General features: G+C 57.6%; 2 protein-coding genes across 7 annotated transcripts; both read right to left on the reverse strand.

Annotated features, from left to right (window-relative positions):
* Nucleotides 1-33: 33 nt before the first annotated feature.
* Nucleotides 34-7,943, reverse strand: LOC141916593 (mothers against decapentaplegic homolog 4-like). 4 transcript variants are annotated; one of them, XM_074809255.1, is made up of 13 exons: nucleotides 7,842-7,943; nucleotides 5,900-6,025; nucleotides 4,904-5,152; nucleotides 3,715-3,889; nucleotides 3,572-3,592; nucleotides 3,255-3,458; nucleotides 3,016-3,147; nucleotides 2,807-2,935; nucleotides 2,669-2,722; nucleotides 2,387-2,570; nucleotides 1,275-1,443; nucleotides 398-536; nucleotides 34-317 (listed from the first exon to the last, which is right to left on the reverse strand). In XM_074809255.1, exons 3-13 carry the CDS (start codon nucleotides 5,138-5,140, stop codon nucleotides 106-108), a joined length of 1,656 nt encoding a protein of 551 aa, XP_074665356.1. In that variant the 5' UTR covers nucleotides 5,141-5,152; nucleotides 5,900-6,025; nucleotides 7,842-7,943; the 3' UTR covers nucleotides 34-105. The 4 variants fall into 4 exon arrangements, with proteins under 4 accessions (XP_074665356.1, XP_074665355.1, XP_074665353.1 ...); XM_074809254.1 differs by lacking the exon at nucleotides 5,900-6,025 and having other exon boundaries at nucleotides 1,275-1,352; nucleotides 7,842-7,942; XM_074809252.1 differs by lacking the exon at nucleotides 5,900-6,025 and having other exon boundaries at nucleotides 7,842-7,942.
* A 566-nt stretch (nucleotides 7,944-8,509) lies between these two features.
* CHTOP (chromatin target of PRMT1) lies at nucleotides 8,510-17,145 on the reverse strand. 3 transcript variants are annotated; one of them, XM_074809691.1, is made up of 6 exons: nucleotides 16,968-17,145; nucleotides 15,890-15,971; nucleotides 14,265-14,418; nucleotides 10,996-11,179; nucleotides 10,751-10,888; nucleotides 8,510-9,706 (listed from the first exon to the last, which is right to left on the reverse strand). In XM_074809691.1, the coding sequence occupies exons 2-6, from the start codon at nucleotides 15,952-15,954 to the stop codon at nucleotides 9,504-9,506; spliced, it is 744 nt and encodes a 247-aa protein (XP_074665792.1). In that variant the 5' UTR covers nucleotides 15,955-15,971; nucleotides 16,968-17,145; the 3' UTR covers nucleotides 8,510-9,503. The 3 variants fall into 3 exon arrangements, with proteins under 3 accessions (XP_074665792.1, XP_074665791.1, XP_074665793.1); XM_074809690.1 differs by having other exon boundaries at nucleotides 10,996-11,182; XM_074809692.1 differs by lacking the exon at nucleotides 8,510-9,706 and adding an exon at nucleotides 9,714-9,968 and having other exon boundaries at nucleotides 10,996-11,182.
* Between the last annotated feature and the right edge of the window lie 66 nt (nucleotides 17,146-17,211).

The following is a 17,211-nucleotide window of genomic DNA, read 5'->3' on the forward strand; positions in this document are numbered from 1 at the left end:
TCATGAAATAACGGTTAAAACCATCCCCCACTGCGTGTTTTCGGTACTTTTTTTTTTTTTTTTTTTGGCTTTTTCTTACAAAAATTAAATTAAGAGGGGCGGGGGTCAGCCCAAGGGGCCCGGCTCGGCGGCGGGCATGGTGTGCAGGACCTCGTCCAGCAGCTGCAGGGCGCGATGGAGGTGCACCTCGATCCAGCACGGCGTGTGCTTGATGCTCTGCCGGGGGTAGTCGGGCCCCCAGCCCTTGACGAAGCTCAGCCGCAGGATGCACAACCGCCGCAGGTCGTCCACGCCGATCCCCGCCGCCGCCGACAGCCCTGCCCGGGACAGACGCGGCCGTGGGGGAGGGATCCCCATGGCCACGGGGGTCTGGTCCCACCCGCGGGGGCTCACTCACCCACGGCCGGCGCGATGCCTCCCACCGAGCCGGGACCCGGGATGTTGCCGGCCACGGCGGCAGCCTGAGCGGCGGCTGCGGCCTGGGCCGTGGCTGCTTGCTGCTGCATCTGGCGGTGGCACTGGCGCAGGTCAAATACCTGGGGACAACGTGGGGGGACCCCTCAGTAGGGCAGTGTGGGAGAGGGATGCCCCGAGGAACCCCTTCAGCATGGGCATAGGCGTCCCTGCATCCCTGGGGTCCGTCTGTTGACCCCCAGCGTGGGTGACCCATTGCCCAGGACCCCCTTTAATGTGGGCACAGGGGTCCCTCCATCCTCTGGGGTCCATCTGTTGACCCCCAACATGGGTGACCCATTGCCCAGGACCCTCTTTAACATGGACATGGGGGTTCCTCCATCCTCTGGGGTCCCTCCGTTGCCCCCCAACATGGGTGACCCATTGCCCAGGACCCCCTTTAACATGGACATGGGGGTTCCTCCATCCTCTGGGGTCCCTCCGTTGCCCCCCAACATGGGTGACCCATTGCCCAGGACCCCCTTTAACATGGACATGGGGGTTCCTCCATCCTCTGGGGTCCCTCCGTTGCCCCCCAACATGGGTGACCCATTGCCCAGGACCCCCTTTAACATGGACATGGGGGTTCCTCCATCCTCTGGGGTCCCTCTGTTGTCCCCCAACATGGGTGACCCATTGCCCAGGACCCCCTTTAATGTGGGCACGGGGGTCCCCCCACCTCTGGTCCCTCCACGCCCCCTCCAGCATGGGGCCCCTTTGCCCGGGACCCCCTTTAACATGGACACGGGGCTCCCTCCACCCCTGGTACCCCTCCCTCCTGGGGATGCGGGGTCCCCCCTTTTCCCCCGGGGACCCCCCACCTTGATGTAGGCACCGGGGTAGATCTTGTGCACGGCGTCCCCGGGGGCTCTCCCGGCCTCTCGGTCCAGGTAGTAGCTCTGCACGAAGACGGCGTGGTCGCTCAGGCACCGCATCCACACGTCGCCCTCGCCGCGGCACTCCAGCTGAACGCCCTTCCCGATGTGCAGCCTGGCCCGCAGAGACCGTCAGCACCGGCTCCCCCCCTGCAGCATCCCCGGCTGCCCCCAAAACCCCCATTAGCCCCACCGTATCCCCCCACCTGCCCTGTACTTCCCTCATTTTCCCTCTAGACCCCCCTTCTGCCCCGGACATTGCCCGATTCCCCCACTATGTCCCCCCCCTGCCCCATCATCCCCCAGTTTCCTCCTATATCCCCCCACCTGCCCCATATATCCCCATTTTCCCCCTATATGTGCCCCATATATCCCCCAATGGCCCCCAATATCCCCCCACCTGCCCCATATATCCCCATTTGCCCCCTATATGTGCCCCATATATCCCCCAATGGCCCCCAATATCCCCCCACCTGCCCCATATATCCCCATTTGCCCCTATATCCCCCTTCCACCCCATCATCCCCCATTGCCCCCTGTATCCCCCGTTGCTCCCTGTATCACCCCCCTTGCCCCACATATTTTGCCCCCTATATCCCCCTTCCACCCATCACCTCCCAGTTGCTCCCTATATCCATTTGCCCCTATATCCCCCCACCTGCCCCCTATATTCCCCATTTGCCCCCATATCCCCCACCTGCCCCATATATCCATTTGCCCCCTACACTCCCCATTTGCCGCCATATCCCCCACCCGCCCCATATATCCCCCATTTGCCCCCTATATTCCTCCACCTGCCCCATATATCCCCCACCTGCTCCATATATCCCCCAGTTGCCCCCTATATCCACCAGTTTCCCCCTGTATCACCCCTGCACCCCCACGTACCCTTTTGCCCCCCATCTCCCCTTTCTGCCCCACGCCTCACCCCCCCATTGCCCCCCTCCCCATTTACCCCATCCATTCCTTCACCCCCATGCACACCTGTACCCCCACACCCACCCTGCACCCCGTCATTGCCCCTGTGTGTCGTCCCCCCCCCTTGCCCCCCGCCCCACCGGGCCCGCTCGCTGGCGTCGGTGCGGTGGACGTTGGAGAGCTGCCCCAGGCAGAAGCGATCCCCCCCCGAGGGATCCACGTAACCGTCCACGACGACCACGGGGCAGCTGGACGGCACCTTGAAGATCTCCCCCACCTGCACGTCCATCTCGAAGTAGGCGATGGAGCACCAGAACTCTGGCCCTGGAGTGGGGGGACACATGGACAGGGGGGGTCAGCGCACCCATGGCTTGGGGAGGGGGGTGATCACCGGGGTGCTAATCAGGGTGGGGGGCACTTACCGGGGTGGGTGGACACTGGTTGCTGGTACGGCCCGGAGTTATGGTGTGGGGGCCCTGGGGAGGGGCAGAGACGGGCTCAGCGCAGCGAAGGGGCTGGCACCTTGCAGATGACCCCCCTGCAGTCCCCCCCAAACCTACAGTAGTGACTGGGGTGGTGGAGTGGGGGCTGCGGGGGGCTCCGACTGTTGGGTTGTGGCGGGGGGGTGGGCTGCGCCCCCCCCAGACTCGGCGTGTAGACGGCAGCACCGGTCCAGCTCGCTGGTGAACCTGGGGCAGGAAAGAGGGTGTGGGGTGGGGGGGTCCCCGGGTGGGGCCCCCGCTGGATGTGGGGTGTCCCTGGTACTCACTGTGGTAGGGCGGCTTGGGGTAGCCGTTCTGCGGGGGGGGCTGCGCCGGGGCGGCCGGCGGCGGCGTGGGGCAGGAGATCTGCAGCAGCCCCTCGCCGTGGGGCAGCGAGAGCAGGGAGCCGCCGGGAGCCACTGGGGGGGGACACACACGACACATGAGGTGGGGGGAGGCTCAGGTTGATGCCCCCCCAAACCCTTCCCAAGGGATGGGGACGGGGGTTAACGGGGGGGGGTCTCACCTGGGGGTGACATGGGCAGCGCAGGGTAGAGGCTCCCGGGGACGCGGGGGGACTCGGGGAGCTGGAGGGGGGGCGGCAGCTGGCGGTAGGGCTCGGGGGGGGGCAGACGCGGCGCCCGCTTGGCCCCCTGCTCCCGGCCGGGCGGCACCTCCATCTGCACACAGTCATGGACAAACTCCTCCTTCACCAGGCGCGTGGGGGGCACTGGGGAGGGGGGGGGACACACACCGGAGACCATGGGGGGGCACGGGGACCCGCTGCGGGGGGGGGTGCTGGCTCTGGGGGTGCTCCCCGCCGGCCCTGTGCTGGGGTCTCACCTGTGCTCTGGATGCTCAGACCTGTCAGGGGAGAGATGGGGTGCAGGGGGGGGGCGTTATGGGTGCTGGTGGGGGGAGTTGGGGGTCCCCCGTGTCCCCCCCACCCCCCGGGGGTCCCAGCAGTGGCAGTGAGGCTGGCTCACCAATGGCAGGGGCCACCACACGCTCGTAGTGGTAGGGGTTGACGCAGACGCTGTCGTACTTGAGGTCGAAGGCGAATTGGCAAAATTTGACGTGTTTCAGCTCGTTTTTGTGGAGGTCGGGCCAGCGCCAGAGCCGGGCGTAGATGACGTGGGGGAACCCCTTCCTGCCAGCCACCTGCGGGACACACACACACACACACAGGGCGGGGACACCGGGGTGACAAGGTGGGGTGCAGGGATGGTCCCCCCTGTACCCCCCGCCACGCTGACTGCACCCAGCCTGGATGCTGGACCCCCCCAGCATCCCCCCCCCAGCGCAGGGGGCTGGCGCCAGGCCGGGACCCCGCGGCGGTTGGGGGGCTCCCCCTGCGCCTCCCCGGCTCCAGACATAACAACCCCCCACTTCCCCCCCTCTCCGCGGCTTGCAGGCTGCCAGACAGTGACTCATCCCGGGAAGGGGGGGCAGAGTCGCCGGGGGATGCCAGCGCCAGGGGTGGGGAGGGGGGGGGATGCAGGCAGGGGCCAACGCTGCCTGCGGCTGCCCCTGCCTGGATGCATCTGCCTCAAGAGGTTGGGGACATCTGCCTGTCCCCTGTCCCCTGCCCCTGTCCCCCCATCTCCGGGGCAGCCGCTGCTGTGTGTGGGTGCGAGCCCAGACACTGAAGTCAGCGTGGCTCCCAGCCCGGAGCCACAGGCTCGACGCGGTGGGGGTCCCTCTGTGCGCCCCTCCCAGGGGTGGGGGGTCCCGGACCCCTCCACTGGGCCCCTCGCTGCCTGTACGCCTGGGTCCCTCCAGGTTGGGGAGGGCTGGGGGGTCTTAGGGCACCAGAATGCCTGGGTCCCCCAGTTTGGGGAGGCCTGGGGGGGTCTCGGGGCAGCAGGATGCCTGGGGTCCCCCAGTTTGGGGAGAGCTGGGGGTCTTGGGGCATCCCAACACCCAGGTCCCCCAAGTTTGGGGAAGGCTTGCATGGGGCACCTGGGTGCCCCCCAGCTCAGGGAGGGTTGTGGGGTCTCGGGGGTCATGGGGCACCCCAACACCCAGGTCTCAGCTTGGGGAGGGTTGTGGGGTCTCAGGACACTCAGGTCCCCCCAGCTCGGGGAAGGCCGTGGGGTGCACGGGGGGCTGTCAGGGTGTTGCGGGTCTGCTGAGGCCCCTCCAGACACCCGTGTCCCGCGGCAGGGGGCTTACCTGGAGCCGCCCGTCCAAGGTGCGCTGGATGGTGACGCACTTGCTGGGGTGGGCGCCGTTGGTGGTGATGGCGGCGATGAGCGAGTCGAGCTCGTCCTTCTTCTCCTTGAGCTTCTTGACGAGGCTCTCGATGGCCCGTTTGGCGAAGGTCTCGTTCTCCCCGCCCTGCCGGTGGCACATCAGGCTGTGCACGATGCTGAGGCAGGCGTCGCTGCTCGTGGGCGCGCCGAGGGACATGGCGCTGCTCCCCTGCAAGGCACGGCACGGCACGGCCCTGCCTGTCACCCTGCCGCAGGGGACCCGCTGTCCCCGCTGCCCTCGCCTGCACGGCCGCTGTGGCATGGGGCCACCGAGCTGGGAGTTAAGCACCGTACGGGGTGCTGGTGCCCACGGGGCAGACATGGGGTGCTTGGTGCCGGCAAGAGGGGACGCGGCTCCTGGATGGCACCGGGGATGTGGCAGCCCCCCAAAATGGCACGTGGTGGGTGAGGAGGACGTGGGACAAAGCCGTATGTCACCTTGAATGGGGGGGGGGCTGGCCCGGACGCCTGTGTTCCACGGTCCCTGTCCAGGGTGGGAAGAGGCACAGGGGTTACAGCAATGCCAGGCCACTCGGGGTGTCCCCAGCTCCCCGCGGTCCCTGGCTCCGACGGCAGCAGAGCCAGAGCTGGGCCACGGCGTCACGCTCAGCAGCACGCAGGGGTGTGGGGACACCGGCCGCGCCACAGCGACGGCCTGGCAGGGAGCACACCCGCGTGTGCGCAGCGTGCAAGGGTGCCTGCGTGCGTGTAAGCCTGCAAGCGCTCGCCCTGCGCTGGGCGACAGACACACGCGCTCGCAGCTCCACGCTGCCCGTCCCATCGCTGGTGCTGGGGCCAGACTAAACAGAGCCCCAGCTTGGCGCCGCTCCTTAACCCCTCGCTCGCTGCTGGGCTTCTCCCTTTCCTGCCTCCCCTGCCAGAGCGTGTACACGCCAAGAGCCGCCTGCATACGCACACGTGCCGAGGCCCCGTGAGCATCATCCCCTCCCCGGCCGTGGCCGTGCCGGGGCTCTGCGCCCGCTGCGGTGCCGCTGCAGCGGGGTCCTGGTTCTGCGTCATGGCGGGTGCAACGCTCCAGGGGCTGGGAAAAACCTTGGGTCAGCGGTGGCAGACACAACAAACCATCAACCCTTGCTCCGCGCTGCTTATCTGCAGGACGGGAGGCAGGCTGTCCTGCCAGCACCCTGCCTGCTCCTCCCGCCCCGGGCGGGCGCAGGGCCATGGTCCCTCTCTTGCCGGAGCGATGCCGCTGGCCGCGATCCTCCGGCTTGAGACGACCCAGATGCTGTCGGCCATGGGGACACCTCTAAGGACGCTGGAGGGGCCCCATAGAGCCCCCCACAGCTGGGGCAAAACCCTGAGCACCCCGCCAGGCTGTGGGGTTGGCCCCATGGGTGCTAACGCAGCCTTGGGCACCCGTCCTGGGGGTCCCTGAGCTGCTCTAGTGCCGGGACTCCTGCCTGCTCTCTGCCAGCCCGCTCGTCCCCAGGGTCCCTGCCTGGTTCAGTTTTGCCTGGCTCATCCCCAGGGTCCCTGCCTGCCTGGTCCCTACCTCAAGGTTCAATTTTGAGGCCAAAAAAGGTGAAAGAGGGCAGCGGGGATTCCCTGCAAGCAGGGGCTGCCCCGGATCACCCTTGAAGGAATATTTGTGGGTCCCAGTTCCCCCCAGCTCTGGTGGCTGGACCCCAAGGCCAATGCCAGCTGCTACAGGAAAGACTTGAAGGGTCAGGGTCACCTCCAGCCCCACCAGAAACTCAGCCTGGTCTGGTTTGGGGGAAACTGGGGTGAGCGGGGGCCAGAGCTGGCTTCTCCCTGGCTCCAGCTCCCCCCCGGCGCTGCGGCGGCCGGGAGCGCCGGCTCTCGGAGAGGATGACTGTCCCTGCCGGCACTGCAGGCAGAGCAGACCCCAAAAGGCCCCTCCTGCCCCGGCGTCGGAGCGAAGCAGAGGAATAATGAGGCGCCTCATCGCCCCGCTCCAGATGGGAAGTGACATTTCTGTGCGAGTCTTTTGTCCCAGCTGAGGGGACGTGGCTGGGGGCTTTTCACAAACCTGTCAGGGCTCCTCCTGTGACAGCGCGGGGCTGGGATCGAGGTCTCCCCTCCTCCCCACCCCGCATCGCTCCTGCCGTGAAAACACCTCACTGATCCCATAGCCCGAGCCCCAGAGCCGGAGCCACCTTGTCCCCCAGCTCAGGAGGGGGACGAGCAGCGTGGGGTGGGGGGAAGCCACCTCCCGCAGCTCCCGCACGGACACAGACTCCGGCCTAATCTCCTCGGCTCCGGGGCCACTAACTTTGCTCCCAGATAATCTCAAGGGCAGGGACAAAGGGACCGACGGGTGCCTGGGTGGGGACTTCATTCCTGCCTGCGTCTGCCCGCTGCCCAGGCTTCTGCCCCCCCCAGCGCAGCTCCGGCTGCCCGGGCTGGGGAGGGGGATGCTCCCCATGTCTGAGGCCTTGGAGGGAGGATGAGGAGCGCGGGAAGGGAAGCGGGAGGGATGCTCTGGAAAAGCGGGTGCCAAAGGGCCATCCCTGCCACATCCCAACTCCCAGGACTTCGTGGGGAAGTGGCCCACCTCCGTCCTGAGGTTGCCCGCAGACTGAAAACGGCTGTTTCCCCGGTTTTGGGGCCACCGGCGGGAGGACAGCGGGGAGAGGCGCGGAGGGGCCGCCTGAGCGGGTGGGGGTGCCGGTGCCCCCCTGCCCTGCCCAGCAGTTGAACGGGGGCGGCAGCGCTGACAGCGAGAGGCCGGGGGGGTGTCTCCGCAGGCGGGTGGGGCGAGCAGAGAGCAGCGACCGGCTTCGGGGAGGGGACACGAGTGGGGACACGCGTGGGACGCGGAGCCGATGAGGGGAGGAAGCGGGGGGACACACACCGGGGCCGGGCCGGCTACTCACCTCCGCCGCCCGGCTCTCCTCACTCGGGGCCCGGCTCCCGCGGCATCTCCTCCGGCTGCCCGCAGCCCTGCCCGTCCCTGCCCGCTCCCGCCGCCGCTCTCCAACTTGTTTGCTACAATAACAAAAGGAAAAGCCGGAGCGCGTGAGGCGCTGGAACGCCGCAGCCAATAGTAGGCGCCGTGACAGGCGGCCGTCGCGTCGCCAACCAATAGCGGCGGCGCTTCCATGGCGGGCGGGGCGGCTCTCCGCGCCCTCAGGGCTCCATGGCCGCCCGAGCCGGGCCCCGGCGCCCAGCCCCAGCGCAGGGCCGGCCCCGGGCACCCCCTGCCCGCGCCCCGGAACCGCGGCAGCCCGGGGCAGGAGGCAGGGCCCGGTGGCTGCCCGAGGCGGGGATGTAAACCCTTCCGGAAGAGCCCGGGCAGCCTCGGCCCCAGGCCTTTGTGGTGCGCAGGCAGCGGCTGCCCGTGACCGCTCCCCACCGAGGGGGGTTTGGGGGAGTTTTTCCCCCTCCACGGTGAGGTCGGGGTCTCCTCTCACAGCACACGACACAACCTTCCTCAGTTTCTTTCTGCCCCCTGCAAAGTCACCCCAAAGCATGGCAGCAGGGGAGCAAAAAAAAAAAAAACCCACCCCTACTTCCAAGATAAAAAAACCACCCAGAGTCCACATTGCTTTTATAATTATTTCTCCTTTGTTACAACAAACCAGAAATACAAGATTCCATTGAAACTGGAACAGTTCACAGAATGGCTGAACTTCAAACTTGAGGAGAGGGGGGAGGACCAGACCCTTCCCCACCCCGTGGGGTAAATGCAGGCAGTTGGGCTGACCAGAGGATGCGGTTTTGGTGACACCGAAAGGTAACGGATGAATTTTGGACCCTGTGTTTTAAAAAGAGACAGTTCTACCACGCTTTGTCGTCGCAGCTGTAATTTTACGTTCCTGCTTCCAATTCCTTTAAATAAAGATTTATTTTCTCGCAGATACAGAAACCGCTGGTGCCATCTGTTTGAACACAACGCAAAGAAATTCAAACTTTTTTCTAAAAACCAAACAAAAAACCAAACCAAGGAAGTTTTCAACCTGGGAAATGCTCTGCACGAGGCATGCGCCAACACAAGAGGAACTTTTGGTGCAAAACAAGATTGGTGTGTCTAGAAGAAGCACTACAACTAAACCTGACCTGTTTGCCCTGCTGGGAGGTTTTGTTTGTTGGTTGTTTTTTTTTTTTTTTTTTTTGCTTCAGATGGGTTAAACTGAACTTTGAGTGTGAACTCAGCCCTTGGGTCACGCTTGGGGACACGGCCCATCCCAAGATGCGACTGCAGAGCTCAAGAGGCACCTAAACACGCGAGATCCCAGCACCCACGAGCGCTCCACCAGCACTGATGTCAGCAGAGTAACTGCAGCAGATCTGTCACGTTTGTGTTTGGAGTAATCAGGGACAGAGAGAGATATAAAAAAAAACAATCAAAAAAAAAAGATTTCATACAACAGATAGTATCAAAACATTAAAGGAACACACTAAAGTCTGATCTCTGGGTAGAACTGGGCCGCTGCCTATTCCTGCGGGTCCTTCCAGCATGAACCGGGGTTTCCGTTTTTAGCTTATGGGCACCGACATCACACACTAACTTCAACGCGAGTCTCTGGGAGCCGCCTTCAGTCGTTTGTTTCCGGGTCTGTCTGAGCCATGTAAGCATCCAGCTCAGCATCGAGGTGTCCTTTCGTTTTAGACATGTAAGCATCTAACTGGTTGTCCAGCTGCTCCTTGGTCAAGGCGGGACGTGCTGATCCTCTTCCTCGTCCTCTGCCTCTGCCACGACCTCCAAAGCCCCCTCGGCCCCGGCCCGCCATGCCGCGACCTTACAGGGAGACAAGATGGCGGTTACACACTCCACCAGACCGAGCCTCGGGTTTTGCCGCGCCGGATTAACTCCCCAGGCTGCTTCTGTTTCAGCCCAGACAGACATTTGATCCGCGACTAAGAGCTACGCTCTTAGCTCAGGCTCCCACCTCCCCTGCTCGTCTCCCGGTCCCGCCGACACGCTGCGTACTTCTCTCCCCAAGCTCCTGCACACCTCCGGGTCGGGCTGAAGCTTTTGGCGAAGTGGCAACGCCATCACCCTGTTACGAGCAAATTTTTCCTCCAGGAGAAGGATACCCAAGAGCCCACATCGATCAGCATGTGTTTGTCAGGCTAAGAAATACAGCTAAAGCTACAAGCCAAAGCTGTCAAGACAGCGGTGACTGTCGGCTCTAACTCCTACAAACACTGGGCCAAGCCCAAGGTAACACGAGAGCGCGTTTGGCTGGTGTTCTCACCAAACATCTGGCTGAAACATTAACAACCCTACCATCAACAGCTGTCTCCTCTACTTCCTCTTGCTTTACTGCTTCTCTGATTTGTTGTTGAAAACGAAGAGTTCATTTACCCAAGACTTGATTTGCTTTCAGACTTTGAGTTTCAGTTTATTTTGCAGGGGTTTAGGCTTTCTCCTCTGTTAAATTTCCTCCCCTCACTAATTATTTTAAGAGTCTTAGTTTACACAGGCTCTCTATCATTTCCTTAAGTGCAAGGACACAGCAGAGTCTTCCTCAATACCCTGGGGATTACTCACTGCCCCGCATCACCCAGCTGGCGATACCCCCAGGAGGGGACAACTTCGCTGACAGTCCCCAGAACCCCTCTAGCAACACTGACACAAGTCAGGGATCTCGTTTGGCACAAGGCCTGGCAAAATATTTCAGGAATGAAAGCCTTAATTTAGCTCTGCGTTGTACACAAATTCAAGAACAAGGGGTTTTGGGGCTGCATGTACTTATGCATGCTAGCCTTAAAAAGGATTAAAGCTTACTTCTACTTATTCAGCAGCAACACGTTGCTCCTGAAGTCTGTGTGCACTAACCTCTGCCACCGAGTCCTCCACGGCCCATGGCGCCTCTGCCCAGGCCACCTCTCCCAGGGCCACCACGACCTCTGATGCCACCTCTTCTCAGGCCCATCCTGGGGGATATACCTCGTCCTCCACGAAGCAGGCTCTGCCCTTCAATAGAGAAAGGGAATCAAATCAGAAAGAAATTAAGTTTTCTGAGTCATGCTGTCAAAAAGACGTACAGATCCAAGCAACTCCGGTTCAGCCACGGTACTGACCTCTGAGCGGGACTCCTCCTCTCAGCAGAGCTCTCGCTCCCCGGCCACCACGCATGGCTCCTCGCGGCAAGCCTCTCTGCCCCATGGACAGTCCTCTTCCTCCCATGGCTCCGCGAGCAAGGGGTCCTGCCGGCCGGCCTAATCGTGCCTGGATGTTACTTTTACCGAGGCGTTGCTTCAAGCTCTTCTGGAATAGATTTTGAAGAAACAAGAGAATCATGCAGCAATCTCTGTCTTGCAGCACAAACGGCACAACAATCGCTTATCAAGAAAAGTGGTGTGTTGTTTTGTTTTTTAAAAAAAAAAAAAAAATAGAAGACGGTCACCAGCTCTCTGCAATATATAATCGAGCTTCAAAGGAAGACAATGAAATCTGCTCTGGGAGGGATAATTTGTGAAGGTCAAACAGAGAACAAAGACCTTTCCTGGAAGCAAGTGTTTGTACAGAGACAAGAAAGTTTGCAGCTTTGGAAGAAATATTTTTCTCCATTTTTAGCAGTGCTGCTCAGTCCGAATCAAAGCGGACACTTAATCCCCAAGGCAGCCCCCTAATCCCTTCTGCCGGAAGGTGACAGTCCAAGCAAATCCTTGAGACAGAAAGCAGCTACCCCTGCTGTGGCACAAGCTGAACCTCCCTCCCCAGAGCAAGTGCCATCTGTGCAGCCACACGCCACGGATATCATTCCCAGTGGCCTGCTGCCTCATCCTGGCCAGGCTTCCGCCTAGGACTAGGGCACCAGACTAACTCAACAGCTACAGAAAATAACCACTTTTCCATCTATGCTGAAGAAATCTACCCTCACCAGAACAGCCGCAAACCAGTAATCTTTGTGGATCTGGCTTTTGAAGTTTTTCTTTTTTTTTTTTCATGTCACATTTTTCATTTCACAGAGCTGGCTTCCCTTGGGCTGGCTGTAGCAGCTCCTGCCCTCAATCACCTACACCAGAACTGCTGCAGAGACTGCTCAGCTGCTCATGAAGCAGCAGCTGAACCGCCAGTTTACATCCCAGTATTAACACGTACCGGTATCAATCTGGTCTCCACAAAGCAGGCTACCGCTTCTGTGGGCGCCACCGAACCCTACAGGGAGCTAAGGAGCAACAGCAGGAACCTTCACACTTGTCTCAAGAACAAAAGCTGCTGGCCCCAAGGTGACAGGAGCAGCCACAAAGGCTGTGTGTTACTACAGGTTCCAAGTTATCGCTTGTCTACAAGCCTGTGGACAGCAGAATTGGTCCCTCTAAAATCAGTCTCCTCTGCAGCTGCACTAAGATTTTAAGTTTTACTGCCTCAGAGTTTAGACAGTCATTCATTCTTCTAACAGCCGCAGCAGACTAAAACGTTAGCCTCTCTCTTTTGCCCAGCCCGGCTGGCAGAAAGGAATGAGAAAGCACGTGTATGTTCCACATCCAATTATTGATTTATGTCACTTACCGTGAGAGTTTAAGATAAGCTGCTGGACTTTGCACTGAAACAGCCCAAGAGTGCTCACCCTTCTGCTCTACCTCAGAGCAGGAGCACCTTGGTCTGCTTCAGCGACTAAGTAAATGCACATCCAGAACCAGTCAGTATAAATGCTTTTATATTAAAAAAACACCCCAGCAGGTTTACATAAACACTTGTGCACTCAGACGATGCAAAACACAAACCCACGAATCTAGCACCAGCAGTGCTCCGCAGGAGTTCAGGGAGGTCCCTTCTGAAGCATGGGTGACCCATCGCTGGGATCAATGCTCCCCAGCACAGAAGGATCAGAAAAGCTCCTGGTGATACCAAGTACGTATATTTTGTGAAAATCCAATTACCACAGGAACTTCCAGAGCAACGTGCAATCTTTGAAGAGCAACCCAACATACACCAGGTTTCCCAATTGCCCTGCAACACCCTTCCGTGGCCCTCCCTTGTAGCATTTAATTCCAGAAGACCATGAAAGTTACACCTATGCCCAACATACAAATCAAACGGGTTTAAGAGCTAAGCCACAAGACTAGTTCTTCCCTGCTCCTCTGTGGCACCTCAATTCAGCAAGCAGAAACTTCACCCTTTCAATCTAGTTTCACTTACCAGTTGTGAAATTCTTAACTTTTCAAACTTTTTGTTTTTTTAAAAGCAGAAAATAATTTAGACTACCATTTCCAGAGCTTTTGTTTACAAGCCCTGCAAGGCTAACCGGCACCACAGTCTGTTTTTACAACAGGAGTCTCAAGAGATCTTAAAAAGCAGCTGCATTCCTCTTTATCAGAGAGCAAGCTCTGAGCGCGAGCATGTCTGGCAGGTTTAAGTATTCCAGCTATTTGGTGAAGCAGCTCAGCTAAGAAATTTCTAGAGCTTTCTCCTCATGTGCAAGATACTGCACAGAACTCTATTTCACTACTGCTGTAGTCAAGTCACGCTGTGCTATCTGAACTCGCTGCACAGCGGTGAGGCACTATCCCACAGGTTTCAGTTTGTGCCCTACACATGCGTTTTAAGCTCATCTTACCAGCCTTCCCATTTAAACATAAGCTTTAAAACTTGCAAGAAAACCCTGCAGCCTGATAGAGAGCAGAGCCTGCACAAACAGCTCTCTTCTCCATTACTGCGGTTTCTGTTGTAGAGAGGTTTTGCCCCCAGCCCCTTCTGTAAGTCCAGAGTTATGGAGAAGCACATTGAGCGCAGCAATCAAAATTTTGCACGTTTGCTTTGGTCTTCTGCTCTACTGACAGAAGGCAACTTGAGGAACACACCAAACCCATCACTGAAACGTGGAACGATAAAAGACTCTATAGAAGGAGAATGCAACCCTAGCCCTGAAATCCAGGCCTGCATTCTAGCATTTGCAAGCAATCGCAAAAATCAGTTTGTTCATCTGTTCCTCGCAGCCAGCTGCTATCAAGGGAGCGCACCGAGAGAGGGTGGAGTTGGGGATGGGAGCAACCAGCCTCAACTGGATAGTAAGTACTGGAAACAATCTGCAGCAATTATAACTGCAGCTAGATTGCAAGATGAAGCACTCGGCAGATCCAGAAACCCAGAATGAGAACAATTCTCTGAAAAAATAGAGAGGAGACATGAACAGCCAGCACAAAAAACCCCCCGCAACTCAACAATATTAACCAGTAAGTCAAAGCATTACTTATCTGAAGTAAAAAGCAGGCTTTTCTGCAAGTCTAGGTGTCTCTCATTTTTAACTTTCAGGAGCATTTTTCAAAATCCACCACATCCTGAAAAGCCATCTGCTGGTGACAGGCATCAACAGGCTGTCCCAAAATACGCCACTTTCTCTCACCTGTTTAAGCTTCAAAGCAGCCTGCACAGAAGGTCTATTCTCCATCTGCTGAGCCAGTCTTCTGTTTCTGGCACTGGCTAGCTGCTGCTGCTGCTGCATGGTAGCCCGAATATTCACTGGCATCGGCTGTTTGTTCTTCAGCATGTTAGTAAAGCTTCAAGGTCGAATAAAATGGGTGTTTAAATAAAGCTTTATTACATACATTTATTGGCATTTCATGGTTCTCAAGACTGGATCTCCAGATCCCATGAACCTTATGTAAAGAGTGGTACTTAGGTCACGTCATATGTGATTACGTATTCCTTGTTTTCCACAAGTGTGCAAGAACTGGAAACTCAGAAATGATGTTGTATATTAATTCAGAAGTGATAAAGCTTTAGGTTACTGATTTTAGAAATGGCAGAAGGAATGAAAACAAGCAATAAGCAGAGATGTTCATGACAGATGGGAGAGGACATCACAGAAACAGAAAAGCAAAATGAAATCTGACCGCAAAAGCCAAATTAACCCTCAAAGATCTGAGAAAACGTTTTAAAAACTCAACGCCAGAAGGCAGCTTTATAAAATACCTCGCCCTGAGAAGAGACCGGTTTGCCCCCAGTGCACCACAGAACTGGTGCCGTAAGAAATGCCACCACCCAAGTGCGCTCACTTATAAAAACAGCTCACTTGGCAGTTTCTTTGGTGCACAAAGAATCTTCTGTCTTTAAGAGCTATACAGGAGCAGAATATACAGCAAGATGGTAAGCCTCCTTAACAGCAACCCATCAGCTTTCTACCGTGTCCTGGAAGCTACACAAGACTGCAAAAGAAAACACAGATGAGGAATATGGACTGACCAAAATGAAACAGGCCAGCAAGCCTTCCCGGCACTGCACCTCGGCACTCAGCTCCCCTGGGGCAAGCTACATCTCACTGCAGCACTTGCTAGAGCAGAACTGCACACAAACGGCTCCCTTTATCCCTGGTTCAACGGTACTAACGTGGTTAATCCGAGAGCGATTAGTAGGAAAGTGAAACAGAACTGCAGCGTCACTGTTAGTTGTCGCTATAGAACTGCAAAAGCTCAATGGCATGGAAAAACAGAAGAATACTCAACAGAAGAAACAAAGAGATCAAGAAAAGAGAGAGATGGAGATGAAGCAAAGCATTTGCCTCTTACAAGGCCCAAAACACTGTTAAAGGGCCTTTGGGCTTGTTTAATGGCCTGCTGCATGCCTCTTACAGGCCAGACCACATGCACGTGTGTCTGCCTCGGACAAAGCAGCAAGCCTGCTGCAGCTTAGGTAACATGCTACCGTGCTGCAGTGTCAACTATATAAATGTAAAAACATGTGGAAGAAAAAGGGAGGGTGTGAGGTTTCTCTCTTTTGTTATAACACATCCCACCATATTTATGTGTTGAACAGTTTAATATTAACTGCTATGGATAAATTTCTCCAAAACACTTGCCCTTTTAACCTGGCGTACCACATTTGTTGCAGTTTAAGACAGAGGAGCATAGCCATCTGCTTGTTTTAGTGAGGTTAAAAGAGGGCAGAAACCACGTTGGTTTTTGGACACCGGACAGTGATAATTAAGTAAAAAAATTTCTTATGAGCTGAAGCTGCTGTTGGCTTCCTCACCGCTCATTCAGAGACATCTTGGTGGTGCTCTTTAGCACAACCTTCGGTGCTGACTGTGCAGCCATCTTCAGATCAAGAGAATCTGCAAAACACGAGAACCAGATTTAACAAAATGGCACGGAGATCTTGTGCTTATTCAACTAAACATTAAAAAAACCTGCATTCTGGCTCCTTTGGTGGAGAGAATCAAGAATGGTAACAGGTATTCTATTAATGCATTTTTAATAATTTTTCTAGGCCACTGCCATGATACAGCAGGTTTAATAAATCAGGAAGTTAACTCATCCTTACTAAGAAGTCATCTTTTTAGAAAGTGAAAATGGCTTTTTAATATCTAATACTCTAGTAGGCAGCTCATCTGCAAACCTGATGCGGTTCTCCAACATGAGAACCTGCCACATACCTCATGAAAGCAGCAAAGGGATTTAAACTCAGCTGTTCCTGATCTTTGGAGCACAGATCAAGCCCGAGTGCTTTCACAGTGATGAATACGACTGAAATGTGCAAAGCTCAAACCCACTAACTATGCAGATCCGTTTCTCTTATTTTGTTATAATTAGTATCAGGATTTAGTATTTAAATGACTGCCAGAAGAACTCATCCTCAAAATACCTTCAACAAAATGCTTTCTTTACAATGCTTTACAGTTCATCAGCTAGAAATTAAGCCAACAGGCAGCCACACGCCGTTTTGTTAAATTAAAAATGTTTTTAAAAAGCATTTTTCCAGAAACAACGGCAGCGCAGCTCGTAGAGGAAGTCCCGCTCCCATAAGCCCACCACGCAACGCGGAGGCAGCCCCGGCACCGCCGGCCAAGGACGGGGAGGAAGGCGAGGCCTGGTCTGGGCCCTCGATCCAGCCCCATCCAACAGCTGCCTTACGAAATAGGGAGAGAAAGCCCGGCCGTGGGTGCACAAAGCCTGGGCAGCGGCAAACACCTCACCATCACCCCCTCCCTCAAAGGGCAAAAATCAGACCCCCCCAGCCGCCTTGAGGGGACCCCGCGGCCTCCCTTACGGAGCCTCCCTCCTCCCGAGCCGCTCCTCGCAGCCCTCCGACCAGGGCGAACCCCTCTCACCGAAGCAGACGGTCGCCAGGTCTCCGGTGGGGCTGACTGGCGGGTGGCGCGGGGTGTGGGGCTGGCTCCGGCGCCCTCCGCCCGCTCCCGCCGCACTCAAACACCCGCGACAAAATGGCGGCAGCAACCACAGACACCCTCCCTCCTCCCACCGCCCGCGTCGAGCCGGCCAAAATGGCGGCGGCGACTGGCAGGGCGCAGGCGCAGAGCCCCGCACGTCGCCACGCCTTCTGTCATTGGGCGG

This window comes from Strix aluco, chromosome 30 (assembly GCF_031877795.1).
Source record: "Strix aluco isolate bStrAlu1 chromosome 30, bStrAlu1.hap1, whole genome shotgun sequence".
Taxonomy (NCBI): domain Eukaryota; kingdom Metazoa; phylum Chordata; class Aves; order Strigiformes; family Strigidae; genus Strix; species Strix aluco.